The 16,690-nt window shown below is 36.9% G+C and overlaps 1 protein-coding gene across 10 annotated transcripts in view; it reads right to left on the reverse strand.

Moving 5' to 3' along the window:
- Window positions 1–1,620: 1,620 nt before the first annotated feature.
- MED23 (mediator complex subunit 23) overlaps window positions 1,621–16,690 on the reverse strand; it is a 39,473-nt gene continuing 24,403 nt past the window's right edge. For all 10 annotated transcript variants that reach the window (XM_008508184.2, XM_008508183.2, XM_070557148.1 and 7 more), the window contains 12 exons: window positions 14,225–14,349; window positions 12,984–13,189; window positions 12,714–12,894; window positions 11,520–11,690; window positions 10,870–11,086; window positions 8,940–9,176; window positions 7,811–7,976; window positions 7,174–7,246; window positions 5,984–6,198; window positions 5,176–5,296; window positions 4,352–4,483; window positions 1,621–2,746 (listed from right to left, as the gene is read on the reverse strand). In XM_008508184.2, the coding sequence (XP_008506406.1) occupies window positions 2,579–2,746; window positions 4,352–4,483; window positions 5,176–5,296; window positions 5,984–6,198; window positions 7,174–7,246; window positions 7,811–7,976; window positions 8,940–9,176; window positions 10,870–11,086; window positions 11,520–11,690; window positions 12,714–12,894; window positions 12,984–13,189; window positions 14,225–14,349 (2,012 nt within the window). In that variant the 3' untranslated portion in view covers window positions 1,621–2,578. The remainder of the gene's footprint in view (window positions 2,747–4,351; window positions 4,484–5,175; window positions 5,297–5,983; window positions 6,199–7,173; window positions 7,247–7,810; window positions 7,977–8,939; window positions 9,177–10,869; window positions 11,087–11,519; window positions 11,691–12,713; window positions 12,895–12,983; window positions 13,190–14,224; window positions 14,350–16,690) is intronic.

A 16,690-nucleotide genomic window follows, 5' to 3' on the forward strand; every position in this document is an offset into this window, starting at 1 on the left:
TCCTGCCTAAAACTATCAGGATTTAAAAAGCCACAGTGAAATCATCACCCCCCAAACATTGGAAGACCTTGGTGAAACTGAATCTCTGGCTCCGGTTTCTCCATCTGTGATGTGGGTAATCTTAAGGCCTGAGCAATCTCTAAGCTCATTAATGTTACATGACCATGTTTTACTTTTTCTAAACCTCAAACATGATATTAGTTTATTTAAGCATGTTTGCTATTCAAGCAAACTTTTGGGAGGAAAAAGAAAGAAATCTAGTGGCTCTTGCTTCTAAGATCTGCTAGTTCAGATGGGGGTTTCAATTAAAATTATCTGTGGCTTCCCAACACTCCAGCCTCACCCACTGCAATTAGAGTCTGTCTCTTTAGCTGAAATCCTTAAACCTCCTAAAAACTCACGTTGGCTCTGGAATACAGGGAGGAGAGTGGAAAAACAAATGAGAGTAAACTCTACTCAAAACCAGGGAAGTAAACTCGTGCCCTTCTCCCCAGCTTACATAGAGCTCAAGTGGACTCTGTAAGGAAGGAGCCCTGGGAAAGGATTTCTATTGCTGTAGCTGTTGTTTTGTTGTAACAGCTGTATGTTAAAGAACCTCTACCATCTGATTTTTCATACACAGCCCAGAATTTTAAACCTAACTACTGACACTATAGACTTTGTAAGATCAATATTTTACTGAATCCTTTTGGATAAGAGCAATTGAGATGATCTTGCTCTGGAGCAGATTCCCCAATGCAGTAGCCACATGTGGTTATCCAAATTAATTAAAGCTTAATAAAATTTAAAAAAATTCAGTACCACATTTCAAGTGCTCAGTAGGCACACGTAGCTCCCCACTACTGTATCGGACAGCACAGACACAGACTATTTCCACCACCTATTAGATGGAGCCACTCTAAAGTTACTACCACTTTTCAAAAACAACAACTTGTAGAATGTAATGCATATAAAGGCATTTTGTTCCCCTTAGGTGCATTCTAAACCCAAATAAAGCTTTCGTCTTCTATTAATGTCTCTGCTTAATAACTCTTTTAAAAGCCTATTTGGAGAAAATCACATTCCCATTTTTTAAGCTAGAAGAGAAAAAAAGAATTTTTAATAAATTAATTGGAATGTATATGTCCTTGAGAATAGTGATATTGATTTTCACTTCCTATATTCTATTTGTATAATACCAGAGTCACAATTATTCCCATTGTAGGATCTCAAAGCAATATATTCCTCAAGGCAGCAAGAATATATTGAGACTATGTTAACAATAATACTTGAAATCAATTCTAGCATAAAGTTTCTGGAGAATTTTAAGAATTTATCATTAACCTAAAAATTACTTACACCATTATGTAAATTTTAAGCTGGACTTGCATGGCAAATAAAGATTTAATGATGATAATAATATGAACCTTGAAGAGGAGAAAGGTCTAGGAGGAATGTATTTGGAAATAAAAATTTGAAGTATAGTTGGTTAAACTTGACTAATTCTTTTTTAAAGAACTGAATTAATTCCTAGGTTACTGTCAGTCACCAGCTGTGGTGTACAACCCATGGAGGTGGCCCAGTTCCCTGTTAAAACCACGCCAGCACACTGCCTGGCACACAGCAGACACTCACTCAAACTGAGCAATTAACCAGACAGTTTATTCATTCAACAGATTTTACTAATTATTTTTCAAGTCTTTTACAATCTTAATGCCATTTCCCCCAAATTAACAATATGTTTCTCAAAATCTAATAAACCCTAAAGAACCAAAACTTACACTATATTTAAAAGTATAAATACTTAAAAATTTTAAGATTATAAAAATTCAAAGATTCACATCATCTGCCAGGTGAGTGTGCTAACCTGGAAAAGCAATGAATTTATTTTTAAAAACAGAGATTGAAGAATCATGATTTAAGCACATTTTATTAAGTTTATGCATTTCTAGCTGTGTTATTTTCTTACGTGGCTTCCAACTCATTTCATACAGTAAGTTCAAGACCACAGCAAAGGCAAAAACTTGTCAATCTACCTCAATAGAAATATTAGCCCATTTACTTGGAAATCTACGATAAAAATTTTAAATCCTTTTTAAAAGAATATGAAACTGTGTTTGCTCCTGCAATGCAATGAAATCTAGAGTCCTTTACTTGACAAAAATCTTTTACACAAGATATACTGCAAGAGATTTAGCTTTAAAAGGATTTACATGTGTGGTGCCTTTAAAACAATGTATTTGAAGACTGAATAAATCATTAATAAAAAATAAAAACAAAGCCAATGGCTAGAATACGAAGGACTGAGTGTCCAGTCAGTCATTTGATCACAGACACCTCCGTGCCCCTACCTAGCTCTAATAAACTGTTATGGATATGAACAGCACGTAGCTTATTTGATCTCTCAGAGACAAAAATATAGCCAGGGAGATGGGAATTATAAGGTGTCAACAGATTCACCACTGGAATCAAAATAAAGCAATCTGAACGCCACTGCTTCTTCTGTATCACTGTGTAGTCCGAGCACGTTCAGATTTAAGAGATTTGAGTCCACTTCCGCGGACAGATGTAGTTCCCTTTCCCACAACACCCCGCGACTTCACTGAGTTACTGGAAGGGACACTGGCCCCTGAGCAGACGGGGGCGCTGGAGAGCCACTACTGACGGCTTGCGGAGGTACTGCAGCTGGGTCCATCTTGCTAATGTGTGTGATGAATCGAAGACGAAGTTTTAAAGCTGGTTTTAAATTACAGATAATCTTCTCTACCTAAAAAATGAAAACATTAAACAACATTTTAACCAGAGAAGTTCAACTTCCCACCTTTAAAGCGGCGATTTATACACATGTCCTGAGACGATACACTCGGGAGTGGAGTCGGGGGATGAGAAGTCTCTCCACATTTTAAGAAAAGCAGATAAAATTATTTCTCTCTTACGTGAGGAAAAAAACACGTATTCTCCCTCACGTAGACATTAAACATATGTACGTATGCGTATGTGCATATACCTGCATATGCATATGCTTACAAAAACATACCAGTCACCCCACTGCCAAAAGCTACTATAGTTTACACCAGAAATTTTACATATTCACTGAGTTGATCATCCTTTCAAAATGCCATCTTCTCAGAAGCAAGAAGCACAATTATATTTTGAAGTTCTTTGAATAACTTATGTCAGTAACATTTATCTACAAAGCTAATTTTTTTTGGCTCTAATTTATACTTGGGATTCAAAGTAAATAATATTAGATCTACTCTTACTTCAAATACTTTAGAGAAGTAAATACATCAAGCAGTTCCACAGCTTTCTCAGCTTTACTCACATGATCTTTGACTTTACTAGGAAAGATTAGCCCATTAATAATTTTGCCTTTCTGTGTTCCCTTGTATCAAAGTTTCTTAGGCCCAAATATAAAGGATATACAAGTAAAACATTTCTGTTTTGGTTCCCACTCAACTTTCCATGACAATCTTGCTGAGGCATAAAGGAGTTAACGTTCTCCCCACCCACGTCCCCAGCTTCAAGGAAAGAATCCAGTAGACTAGGACTTACATGTTTATATACCAGTTTACCTTTCTTTTCCATTATAGAAAGAAGTAACATTAAAGCAGGGAGGGGAGGTCATTTAGCTTCACCCATCTGCCCTACCTCCACCCTTCTAAAAGGCTGAGATTCTGCTTCCTAAAGAGATGAAACAGTTACGATTTAGGAGGTCCTTTCCACTTCACACAGCTCTACTGGGAAGTGGCTCTTTATATACTGGGTCAGAATGCGCCTCCTGTTTACTTCACCAAAGTTTATATGTCCTTTGAAGTGACACAGAACAAATCTAATACTTACTCCAAATGGCAACCCTCCAAATAGTAAGGACACGAACAATTTCCTAGGGCTTTTAAAATTCAAGGTAAGCATGGCAGCTCCTTCAGATACCCTTCATGAATTACTCTCCTGACCCTCCTGGCTTCAGTCCTTTAGTCACTGCAATTTGTCCAGGGTCCCCACAGTGCACCCTAATGACTGTGGATAAAAGCAGGACCTCCTTCACTCACAACACAACACCTCTCTGGTCTTTTCAGTAGCCATCCTGGACTGTTTCTTCCTAATGAGATTACTATTAATCAGCCCCCTAGGTCTTTTTCAGATGTCCTGCTTCAAATATCATGGGGGGAAAGTGTGAGAAATTAAACCATGTATGTACTTTAATACTATATCCAGAATAACATGCTCATGTAGCCTAAAAAGGTATATCAATCTTTTCCCCTTAAAAGAAAAACATTAACAAAATCCTCACCCAAACAAAAAAGTCTATCAACACATGTTCATGTTTTCTAAACTAAACATCATTAAAAAATAACTAAAGTTAACTTACTTGCTCTTTTACGCTGTCACCAGTAAACATATACTTCATATGATATAGGAAGTCACAGATGGGATCCATGTAATTTAAGTGGGCGCTACACTGGTCTACATTCAGCAGCATGTCATAAAACGCAACACCAATCTATTTAACAAATAATATAAAATTACTTAAATAGTCAAAAATGGTTCAATAACTCAGCATGATGTAGCTGGACACTACCACAAGAGTAGCACAGAGAGGTAACATGTTTGTTGAAGGAACTGTCACTGATTACACAAACTTCTATGCTCATGGGAGATATGACACGTCCTGCATTTATGACGGAATCCGTAGTGCTACAAAATGCCCCCTAGTAGGGCTTAAATATAATTTTTCTTCATAACTTAGTAATTTCTCTTAAAATTAAGAGACAGACAATCTCTTGTCTAGAAAGCATCTCTCAAGTTCTGGGATAACTGCGATCTCAGGGATCCTTTGGATTATACCTTCTAAGTTCCATTTGGTGGCTCCTACTTTAAGGTTCTATTCCTGGCTCATTTTCTTCTCTCTATACTCTTATCATAGGTGACTGATTTAATCCATTCCCAAGATTTTCATTAATTCTTCTGCACCATAGTGCAGGTGCTCAAATGCACTTCTCCATCCTTAACTTTCTTCTCAACCCTGAAGGTGTGGGTACTTTCCCTTGTATCTCCAGTTTAACACACCCCACAATAAACTCATTATAGGCATTCTAAGTTATGGGCTCACTAAGTCCTCTAACATGGGGGAAAAAGCCTAAGTAGATCTTTTAGAACTTAATCTTATCACAGAAAACCCAGATTATATTTTACCTCTATCATGCATCGAGTTCTCTCTTGCTGAAATCTTTGTAAAAATGGCCCCACAAGATGGTATACATAAAGCAACTGGAATTCAGTCTTCACTATAGGAAGCAGTACTTCAGTGAGAAACCTAAAATTTGAAGATAAAAATAAAAATCTCTTATGACTTGAAATCAGAATTGTTTGAATTTTGTCAACCCAAGTATTTGCAAAACTTGTAATGATTTTTTTTAAAGTTCTTCTTAATTTTGATAACATTTCTAATTAATTTCACCTCTCTTACTGGCTCTTATTTTCATCTGATTATTGAAATAAATTGCTTCATACTTAGGAGTCATTCTTAATAATAAAACTACTAAAAGACAGAGGTGAATTATCTGAAATAAAAAGAGAATAATCAATCAAATAGAAACCCCATTCCTGAGAAATTTGAATCTAATTAACGCCAATTTTATAGTCAAGAAAAATGATCAGAAAATAAGCTAATGTCAATTTTTCAGTTCAAAAGGCAACTTCTGGGATATATTTTGGAAAAAGCATGCATTCTGGGATATATTTTGGAAAAAACATATCCTGAAACTGTAATGGAAAACTAGATACCAGATTATTACTTGCATATACAGATTAATTTTTTTCAAACAATTCTTAAATAAAAGAGGCTTTCCGATTATACAGAAACTCTTAATTATAACTCTTATTTCAAAAGTTGTCCTACTGAATGAGATATATACCCCATGTGTAAATGAGATTTAAAAAAACCAAAATACAAAAACAAAATGAAAAAAGTAAAATTTCTTTAAGAAACCATAACACTTACTTGGGAATGAGAGAAAGCTGCCCGATGCTAGAATGGTGCCACACAGCATGTGCCAGAGCTAAGGTATAGCTGCAGCTCATCTCAGAGTAGGACTGATGGCAAGCAGTGAAATCAAAGAGGCGGAACGGATAGCCGACCCACTCTGTCTCGGATGTCAAGCTGGGACTGCTGATGACACTCACGATTCGGTCATGGAGGACAATCCAGTACGGCTCCTTTAAACCCAGAGGAAAGCCTGATGAAAAACAGTATTCCACCTCATATCTAGTATTTCACTCCAAAGCCTAAGATAACAGTGCTTCCTCACTTAAAAAATTTTCCTACTTATCTACTGTGTGTCTTTGCATAGTGGAGATTTTGAAATCAAAATTGCATGGCTTCATTATGAGTCAAATTAAGTCAATAACAACCTGGGGAGAGGTATCTGTGAGGTAGAGGTCTCCATGCATGTGTCTCTATACTAAATATAGTACCTGGTATTTACTATACAGTAAATTGACTTAACCAACATTTACTATACAGACAACAGTGGTACACATATATAATTCACAAATAAATATAGAGGGGTGTGAGGAAAAGATGATTCACAGAGGTGCATAATCAAGTAAGTCTGGGTCGCACGGGGATAGACATTACTGAGATTCAAAGATATCACAAGAGATGATTGTGTGGTGCTGACTAGACATGTGGCGGTCACAGACTTCACATGAGTGGAGAAGTCAGGGAAGGGGTCACTGAAAAAGCAAGCCCCAAGCTGGCAAGGAATGAGCAGGCTTAAGAGAAGCTGGCGAAGGAAGAGGATTCTGTCATAACGCCTTGTTCACTAACATACCAGAAGTCCCTGAAACGTGTCTCAACAAGCACTACCTGCATGAGCAAAGGCTCTAGATATATAACAGGTTAAGTGATTAAGAGGAGATCAGATTTGGATGCAAAAGCTAAAGTTGGATAGCAAGACCAAAGGATGGAGGAACCTGTAAGTCAGGTAGGTTTATTCAGATCTAATGCAGAGGGCAAACAAAATAGTCACTGTAGATTTTTGAAGCAATAATATGAAAGACAAAAAATATGAAACAGTTCATTAGCTTCATGATGTTTTTGCACAAAAGCATCCTATACGATCTTATTCTTTCGGCTGACAGGAACAGCTGCATTCCAGCACCACATACAAATCACGATTATGAACTCACTGGTAGAGCAGTGATGATCAAGCCGATTGCATTCATCCACGCTGTAATGTTTTCTCTTGGCACTAAAGGCTGACTGAAAAAGAATACAAATGTGCAACTATAAAAACATTTTATATGGTTGACAAGGGATCTTATTTTGAGAACGTATATAATTTGGGGGCTGACAACTGACCTATGCCAATAAAACAACAGTGGATTCTTATCGACTAAAAATTTAATATACACAAAAACAAACTAAGGCTTTTTTTTTCTGGTTGCCTCCTTTAACAACGGTCACTGGGCTGAAGATGGTCTATTTCCACTTATTTATACTTCTCCAATCATTATCCCCTACTTTATGCTGAACTTTAAGAAAGGAATCTTGAAAGTCTGTCTTTAGTGACAAGTTAACGTTATTCCTAAATTAAATGTCAAAACGCTAACAAAGAGAAGAAATGGGTACAAACAGAGGTCTTCTGACCCTGTCCAGGCTTTATTCCATTATACATATATCCCAAAGACAAGATCTGGAACCAGACAACAGTTACTATCCAGTGTGCATGGTCTTGGGACAACAGGTGTGTCTAACAGCTACAAATAAATATCATTCTCTTCACAAATAAACGAGAACTCTTACTGCATGAAACAGGATACACACCTTTTCAGGACGACATTTAGAAGGGCATTTCCAACATCTTCACCTGAAACAGCCAAGGCCATGAGCTCCACACAAGTAACATGCAGAGCGTGGGCAGCTGGGTTGGGAAACTCATTGAATCTCCAGTCACAGTTTGGGAAGGGACCAGGAGATTTGCCAGCCATTGGTGCAGATGATTAAAGAAATAACTATTTATTTTGAGCGTAATGGCTCACATTTATATAGTGCTTTACAGTTTTCAAAATGTTTCACATGTAAATGTCTCATTTGATTATCAATTTATCTGATTATGAGCCCCCAAGAAATGATTTATCAGAAAGACTAAGAGGCAAATAATACAAACCAAATACAAATAAGTTTCACATAACTGAAATGTACTGACAGCAACCATGTGATCAACTACAAGCCATAAATGGTTGGTCCTACATAGGTGGCCTCTTATAACTATGACATTATGATAGCTACAGATGCAACTAAGGTATCCCTAGGTTTCATCAACTGATTTCTTTTAATAGTTACAGGACAGCTAGTAAGCAAATTACTCTATAATGAGTAATTCTTTTACCCCAGGAAAAGAATTCTTTTGTAGGAAAATAAATCATGCCCATTTACGTAAAATTGCCCTATCTAGTAAATAGTGGCATGGTATATAGACATTAAGTATAGTGTACTGATAACTTAAAACATGAAATCAAAATGAAGAAATAAAATACCAGAATAGCAGCTTTTTCACTAAAAAAGAGAGAAAAATGTTTTATCTATTAATATTAACATTTTAAAAAGTATTCAGGGAGTTATTTAAAGCAACAGATTCTATATTCTCTCGTAGTGAATAGATGCATCTAATACAATACACGGTACACTTATTTAGGACTAGGAGTTTTTTCTTTGAAACAAATCTCCATAAAGTCTGTTTTTAAAAACAAATTTTAATGGAGTGGATTTCAGCCCATCTGGCATGATGCTGCTAATTTAAGATTTCAAAACTTTTATAGAAGTAAAAATAAAAATGATGTTTAAAAAAATTGAAGTCTTAGAATATATAAACATATTATCTCAAAAAGAAAAAGACGTTCTCATAATCAACAGTTATTTCTGATGAGTTTGGAAAATTATATAAAAAGGATATTATCTACTAGTCTGCCAATCAACTTGCAATAGTAGGAGTCATCTGGGACCCAAGGATTCTCTTCTCGTGCATTCATAGCGCACTTCAGGTAAGTGTCACTTAGACACCAGCCCTGAGGTCGATTGTCCTTGAGAGAGCCAATGATTGCGTGGACAAGTTTTCGTTTGAGAAAGGCACGATCTCTCAGGTGCATTTCATAATAGTGCAGAGTGTTATACAAATAAGTCACTGGACGATCTGCCAAGAAGAAAAGGGATCACAACAATGTTTATCTGGTTACTGACATCTGTGAAATCCTGTTTTCAAAACTACTGAAAAACAGCTCAGAAGATTATTAAACTATTTCACATGCTGGGTAAATTGCACACAATGCCTATTTTTATTTAGGACAAGGCGGAAGTCTTCTACTAACACACACAGCATGTATTTCAGGATATTCATCACACTCTGACTTAGCAATTTCACTTCTGAAAACTTATCCTATAAAAATGACATATGTGCAAGGAACGTCATTATAGCCCTGTTTACACTAGCAAAATATTAGAAACAGCCTTAATGGTCAAAAACAAGGGACTGATTTAGTAAATTATGGCATGAGTGTGGCAGCTTTTTATGTGCTGCTATAAAATAACCAACCCTAATACATCATAAAGATAGAAAAAACAAGATGCAGAACAATGCGTATACTACATTTTATTTGTGTTAAAAGAAAACCAACAGAGAATATCTAAGGAAGGATACACAACAAGCCAGTAGCAGTGGTTGCCTCCACAGAAAGAAACTGCCCAGATGGAGGACAGGGATGGGACTAATTACTTTTCACTGCATATCCTTCTGTACTGGGTACATACATTACCTAATTCAAAAGAGAAATATTTTTGAAGGAATGCTCTGGACTTCCTAGCTATTCTGTAGTGCTAAAACGCAATTCAGGCTTCTGCTTGGAAGGAAGACATCTTTGACAAAGGACTCAGAAGAACTGCCCTACAGATAATACACTTGATCCCCAGAGTGGCTGCTCAGGGCTTCTGCACTTCTTTCACTGACCCCACCACTCTCCAGTGACCATGCTTAAAACGTTAGAGTTGTCTTGGATTTCTTTCTTTCAATATTCTTCCCTCCATAACCAGCTCATCAAGTTTTAGTTCTTCTTTCTTGCTATCTGTCCCTTCTTTCTCATTTCCAATGCCTTCACACTTGTTTAGATACTGATCACACTCCTGAACTTTCTGACAGTCTTTGAAATGGCTTTCTCCTTCCAAGACATGCTGCCAACTACAGCTGCATTTATCTTTCTAAAATAATGCTCTCCATACCATGGCCTTACTTAGTCACTTCTAGTTGACTCTCAATTATCTTCAGGTTATAAAATAAAAACTTCTCAGACTGGCATTTAAGGTGATCTATAGTCAAGTACAATATATAAATTCTCAATTAAGCCCAAGGAGGTAATTGCTTTTCAAATGCTTTGTTTTTTCTACTTCCATGATTTTCCCAAAGGATTCCTTCTGCCTAGTATGCTCTCATCTCCTTTCTGTTTATACAAATCACATGCATCACAGTTTCAATCCTATCCATCCAGGAAGCCTGCCAAGATCTGTCTAATTCAAGTAACATCACTCTGTTCTGAACCCATATTTTCCTCCTTCTACACTTATGTGGCAATTAATCACACACTGCATAAAATAAGGTGTTTCCTGCATATCACTTTTTTTTTTGCTATTTAATACATTTGCAATGATCTACCAATTTATATTTTTATGTCATATTTTATACTTCATGGCATCATCCCACAGCACTTACCCTCAAAACACTTTTATTTAAAAAAAATTAAATAAAACCTTTACAACCACTATTGTCCCTATGGTCAAGTCCAGCCTACTTTTGTTTATAGAGCTATTAGATGGAATTAGAAGTTGAAAGAGCTCACCATGAAATTTATATAAGCCTCCTAGGTGATCCAGTAGAGTCTCCAGTGATTTGGATACTGGAAGCAACTCTAAAAATCTGTGGATTACTATATCAAACACTGGAAGGAATCGGAGACACACATTTCCAAAATAGATGGGCAGATAGGGCGACTGGATCTGCACGGGAGGGTCGACCTGTTCTGCCAAGCCCTCAAAATACAGCTTCTCTGGATATTTCTGTGCAAGAGAGGAGATGGTAAATGTTTAGGGCATCTTTCTTATTTTCTTAAAAAAACGAGCTAAATAAACTTGCCAATTTCAAAAGAATTATGAAACCATGTTTGCTCCTGCAATGCAATGAAATCTAGAGTCCTTTACTTGAAAAAAAGTCTATTACTCAAAGATACACCAAAAGAGACTCATGTATAAAAGGAGTTAGAGTAACTCTTTTCACTTTGTATTAAATACCCATGTCCACTAAAACTGCAGTTTCAATTTATTCTTCACATTAGAAGGATTACAGAACCTGGAGAAAATTTGGAGAGCTAATTTACTTCTATCCAGACCAGAGAGAAAACAGCAGAAACACAGCAAAACAGCCAAATCAATGAACCAAACAGCTAAGTATGGCTTAAAAAGGACGAACTTAAGCACGAATTAGAACCAGTACCTTGTGATAATTCATGTGCTTGGTGTGCCAGTCGTTCTGTAGCCAGTGCTCTGGGGAATTTTCCTTGACAAAGTCACTTACTCGATTTCTAAAATCATTTGGTTTCAGTAACAGCAACTGAATTATGAAATAACAAACCTGGGCTTCATTTCCTTCGTGACTACGCATGGCCTTTGGGGAACAACAGAAAAATTATATGAAAATGCTCATACTGTGCTAAGGTGTGGCTCTGCCACTCCTTTGGTCTAAATTGTCCAATGGTCTAAATTGTAACACAGTAAAAATCCCACTATTATTAGAATTTCTCTATATATCTAGTTTATTCCACACCAACTGTTCAGCCTTCCCCAAACATATCTGAGCCTTCCTTGCTATTGTGGCTCTCACCATGCCTTTTGTCTGGAACGTCCATCTCTATTTTTTGAAATTTAATCCATCCTTCAGGATCCATCATCTACGTGGATGTGATCTCTCACTGTTACCTGGCGATATTTTCCCTGCGCCCCTATCTTATCCTTTTATTTTAGTGACTTACAGACTTAGCGTATTTCCCCTACTAGATTATAACCAGCTTTATATCTATGTTTCACAGCTCAGAGGTTAATGTTAAACCAACTAAGCAAGCGCAAATATCACCACTAATAATACTTTTTTAAATGCAGCATTTTCCATCCTGGTTCAGTGTGTCTTTTCTTAAAATTTTGCCTGAAACAGACATCAAAGTCAGGAGAAAAAACCATTTGGGGAATATTGGGTGGCAATGAGAATCACTGAGCTATGACTGTGGCTACCAAAGTATCAGAAACGGTTATATTAGCACTTCGCAAAGAAATGTAGTAACTTTTTACTACTTCCTGCCTCTAATGGGAGCCTTTGAGAATCAACTCGAAGTCTAACTGCTTGTACTTTTAGAACATCACAGGCCAAGACCATGTCTGTCTTACTTACCTCTATACCTCCTGTGCCTAGTACACAGTAGATATTCAATATATACTTATTGAATGAATGAATAGAGAAATTGGGAAATCTCTACTTCCTTAGGGAAGTGACAGCAATGCTTGATTATAGTATAAATTCATTAAATCTTTAGAAGCAATATAAAGTAGATCAGCATGAGATCTATCAGCTACAAACCTTGATCCAAAAGAGAATGAGACAGCTCAGAAACGTATTCTTATGTAAGCATATTCTTACCAGGCAGAGAATTAATCTGTCCAGTGTAACAATGTTGTACTTCCATACCATGTCATTAAGAATTTCAATGCACTTGTTGAGCTGCTGACCCCCAGCTGATGTTGAGAACTCATACACCAGGAAATCTGCAAATGTTCTCACGTGGGCTACCAAGGCCCTGGCTCCAATTCTCTCTAATACTCTGGAAGGCAGAGAGTAAAAAATAAACTGTATTGCTGCATGGGTATAACGGTTTGCCAAATGGAACACAGATCTAGGTTTCTGGCTTACCTGTAGCCAATCTGATTAATATGATCTGTTTCCAAGAGCATTTTCCAGAGAAGACAAAGGAAGAGAGGAGGAGAGCCTTGCATAGAAAAGTGGGTGATGATGTCATTTTCATTGGTCATTGATTTCCACTTCCTGTATTCCTCCTCCACGTTTTTCTTCAGATTGAAACGGCTTTCCTGAGGTACATTATTTTGTTTGAAGAATGCCTAAAAGGAAGGTCAGAAGTTTATTACAATGGTTGCAGTAAAAAGAGCACTGGATGTAGAGTCAAGGAACCAGTTCTAGGGTTGACTCTGACACTAATAAACTCTAGGTGACCTGAAACAACTCAGTAATCAAGGCCTGAAGTTCCATATCTGGAAAATACATAGGCTTGAAGAGATTATCTCTAAAATTCCTTTTCCTATATTTCCTAAACAGAAATTCCAAGCAAGCTTGAATTCAAAGCTTTTTCAATCATCTGTTGATACTTCTGCTCATCTCTGAGGGAAAAAGAAAGGAAAAGAAATTTATGTACCCTTCGCTCGCTTCTTTTAGGATCTCTGTAAGGAAGATCCCTTATACCAGACCAGTGATTCTCAGAATGCGGTCCCTAGGCCAGCAGCAGCAGCATCCCTGGGGCCTGGGAGAAACGCACATTCTGAGGCCCCACCCGGACCTACTGAAGCAGCAGCTGTGCAGCGGGGGCCCAGCACGCTGCGTCTTCCCACGGCCCTCAGGGACTCGGAGAAGCTTGACAACTACTGCTCTAGACTATGAGAAGTTACAGAAAACACATGTTCATTTTGCCTAAAATTTTCTCTGAATAGCAGAGGACAGATGAGGTTTTCCTTTCTCCATGTTATAAAAGCCAAGTTCACAGTTCTTCTCCCTGTAACAAACTATTCAGTTAAGTGTAGCATATATGTACTCTGAAAAGCTCCATTAAATTATATTTCTCCCCATTTCAGTTCTATGAGAAGGAATTTTTCAGGTAGTGTGTTAATTCTCACAAGTTTCTAAAATTGTTAACTATTAAGATGAAACCATAATGATTAAATTTTTAGAAATGTATTCATTCCCAGAGTAGGACAAGAAATAACTCAAGAGATTTGAGTTTTCGGAAGTAATAGGAAAGATTAAAAAGAAAAAAAAAGCACTAATTTTCTTTGGATATCACCAAAGCTAACTCTCTAGATTAACACTGTAAATGGGAAGAAGGATTTCACACCTATTCAATAGGTAATTCAAGACCAGATTACCTGCAGTGGGCCTGGAAAGCAGCTAAGGGTGTGTGAAGCCCAATTATGAGGAGTAAAACTCATGATGGTCTGAAGTATGTCTTTACACCAAGTTCCCTGAATTGAATCAGAGCCTGTAAAAAAATCTAAACATAAACAAGCAAATGTAATCCAGATATAAGTGATCACAGGCAAAATTCATAAACGATTAGCACAGAGAAAGTCACAAACAGTTCTGCACACTCAGAGAATGTCAGTGAATGTCACCGCAGTGCATTCACTTGCCTAGCTAGTTAGAGTCAGCTTGGGACCTAAATTTTCTTAGTTTATCAATGATCTCAATTATTGCATTAGTAAAAAGGAACACAATCAGTGAAAAGAAGACAAAAGACATTTGGAATCGTTGTTTTAGGTTACAGAGCACCAAGGGTACAATGGTAGTACACCACTCTTGCTCATTGAGTTCACTATGACACTGAGGCATCAGCACCTTACCGGGCCAAGGGAATAATAGATTAAGAAAGTAGATATCTCTCCTGGCAGTTGAAAAGCTATTGACTATAAGTATAACTCTCTAAATCAAAGAGGTTTTATTATGTAAAACAAGATAGTTTACACAAATGGATTTGAGGTTGCTAAATTCAATAACCTAAATTTTTAAAGCACTTCTCAAAGTGTAGTCTGCAGACTCTGAGTTCCCAATATCCTTTCAAGGATTTGATGAAGTCAAAGCTATTAAGCAATAATACTACTAAATTGTGACTGGCTTTTTTACTGTGTGGATATGTGCACTGATGATGCAAAGGCACTGCAGCCCTCGGAACAAACCCATCAGTGGCACCACACTGTGCTAACAGCCCTTGCGATCTTCACCACCATACTCTCAGGGGAAAAAAGTGCCAGGTTCACTAAAATATATCCTTGATGAAGTAGTAAAAAGTATTATATTTCGACCCTTCAGTACACCTTTTTATAGCACTGTCTGTGATAAAATAGAAGTAGGTAGGCATAAAGTATTCCAGCTACACAGAGATAGGATGGAGATCTTGAGGAAAAGAACTTGTGCACTGGGTAGTGAGTTAAATTAGCTCTTTTTTTCATAGAATTCCAATTTTACTTGAAAGAACCTCTGACAGCAAACTATAGTTCTTCAGATGGGCATTTAATGGACATTTTCCTGAAAATTAACAAATGGAGTCTATAAACAAATTTAGAGAAAACAAAACAAAAAAAATAGACTTTAGAGAAAACAAATGACTGCACCTTTTCCCAACAATAAAATCTTACAAGTGAAAATTAGAATTTTGGAAAACTTGTATCCACCACCATGAGCCTGATAGTTTTCCAAAACTTAAAAATTGTCTAATGAAATTTGTAGTGATTTTAGCAACTGCAATTTTCTGATACTGTATAATGAAATGTGTCAACATTTGCAAGATCTGCATAATTCAGTGAACCAATATTTTCCAAACCACCAATTCATGAAGTTACAAAATATACATGGATTATAAAAAATCCATTAAATATACAAAATAGACCAATGGATTATAATGTAACAGAGTACAAAAAGTTCACTGATAAGATTTTGGATTCCACATTGCAACTAACCTTTAAGAAACTATCACCTGTCCAATTTTAGTGTGACAACAAACAATATTCATAATCAGCTGAAAACGCTATTAAAATACTCCTCCCTTTCCAACCTCATACCTATGTGAGGCCATATTTTCTTCACTTACTTTTACTAAAATAACATATTGTAACAGATTAAAGCAGAAGCAAATATGAGAATCCAGTTATCTTCCCGTCCATCAGACATTAAAGAGAGATACAAAAAAATATAAAACAATAGTGCCTCTGCCCTCACTTAAGTATTATTTTGGAAAATATAAGACTTTTTTTCATAAACAATGTTATTTAGGGGCTGGCCCCATGGCCGAGCTGTTAAGGTCGTGCGCTCCGCTTCAGTGGCCCAGGGTTTCACCAGTTCAGATCCCGGGCATGGACATAGCACCGCTCATCAAGCCATGCTGAGGTGGTGTCCCACATGCCACAACTAGAAGGACCCACAACTAAAATATACAACCGCATACTGGGGGGCTTTGAGGAGAAGAAAAAATAAAAAATAAATAAAATCTTAAAAAAAATGTTATTTATGTTAACACATAATAAATTTATTGTTATTTTTAACTGAATCAAATAAATATTTAAAAATCTCTATTTTAATATCCAATAAAGTAAAGATTGATAGATATAATCCATATAAATAGAAAATCTTTGGGAATTTCAACTACTTTTTTGAAGAGTGTAAAGTGGTCCTGAGACCAAAAAGCTCAAGATCCACTAACTTAAAAATGACGTTTAAGGGTTGGCCCCGTGGCCGAGTGGTTAAGTTCGCGCACTCTGCTGCAGGCGGCCCAGTGTTTCGTTGGTTCGAATCCTGGGCGCGGACATGGCACTGCTCATCAAACCACGCTGAGGCAGCGT

This window comes from Equus przewalskii, chromosome 9 (genome assembly GCF_037783145.1).
Source record: "Equus przewalskii isolate Varuska chromosome 9, EquPr2, whole genome shotgun sequence".
NCBI classification, from domain to species: Eukaryota; Metazoa; Chordata; class Mammalia; order Perissodactyla; family Equidae; genus Equus; species Equus przewalskii.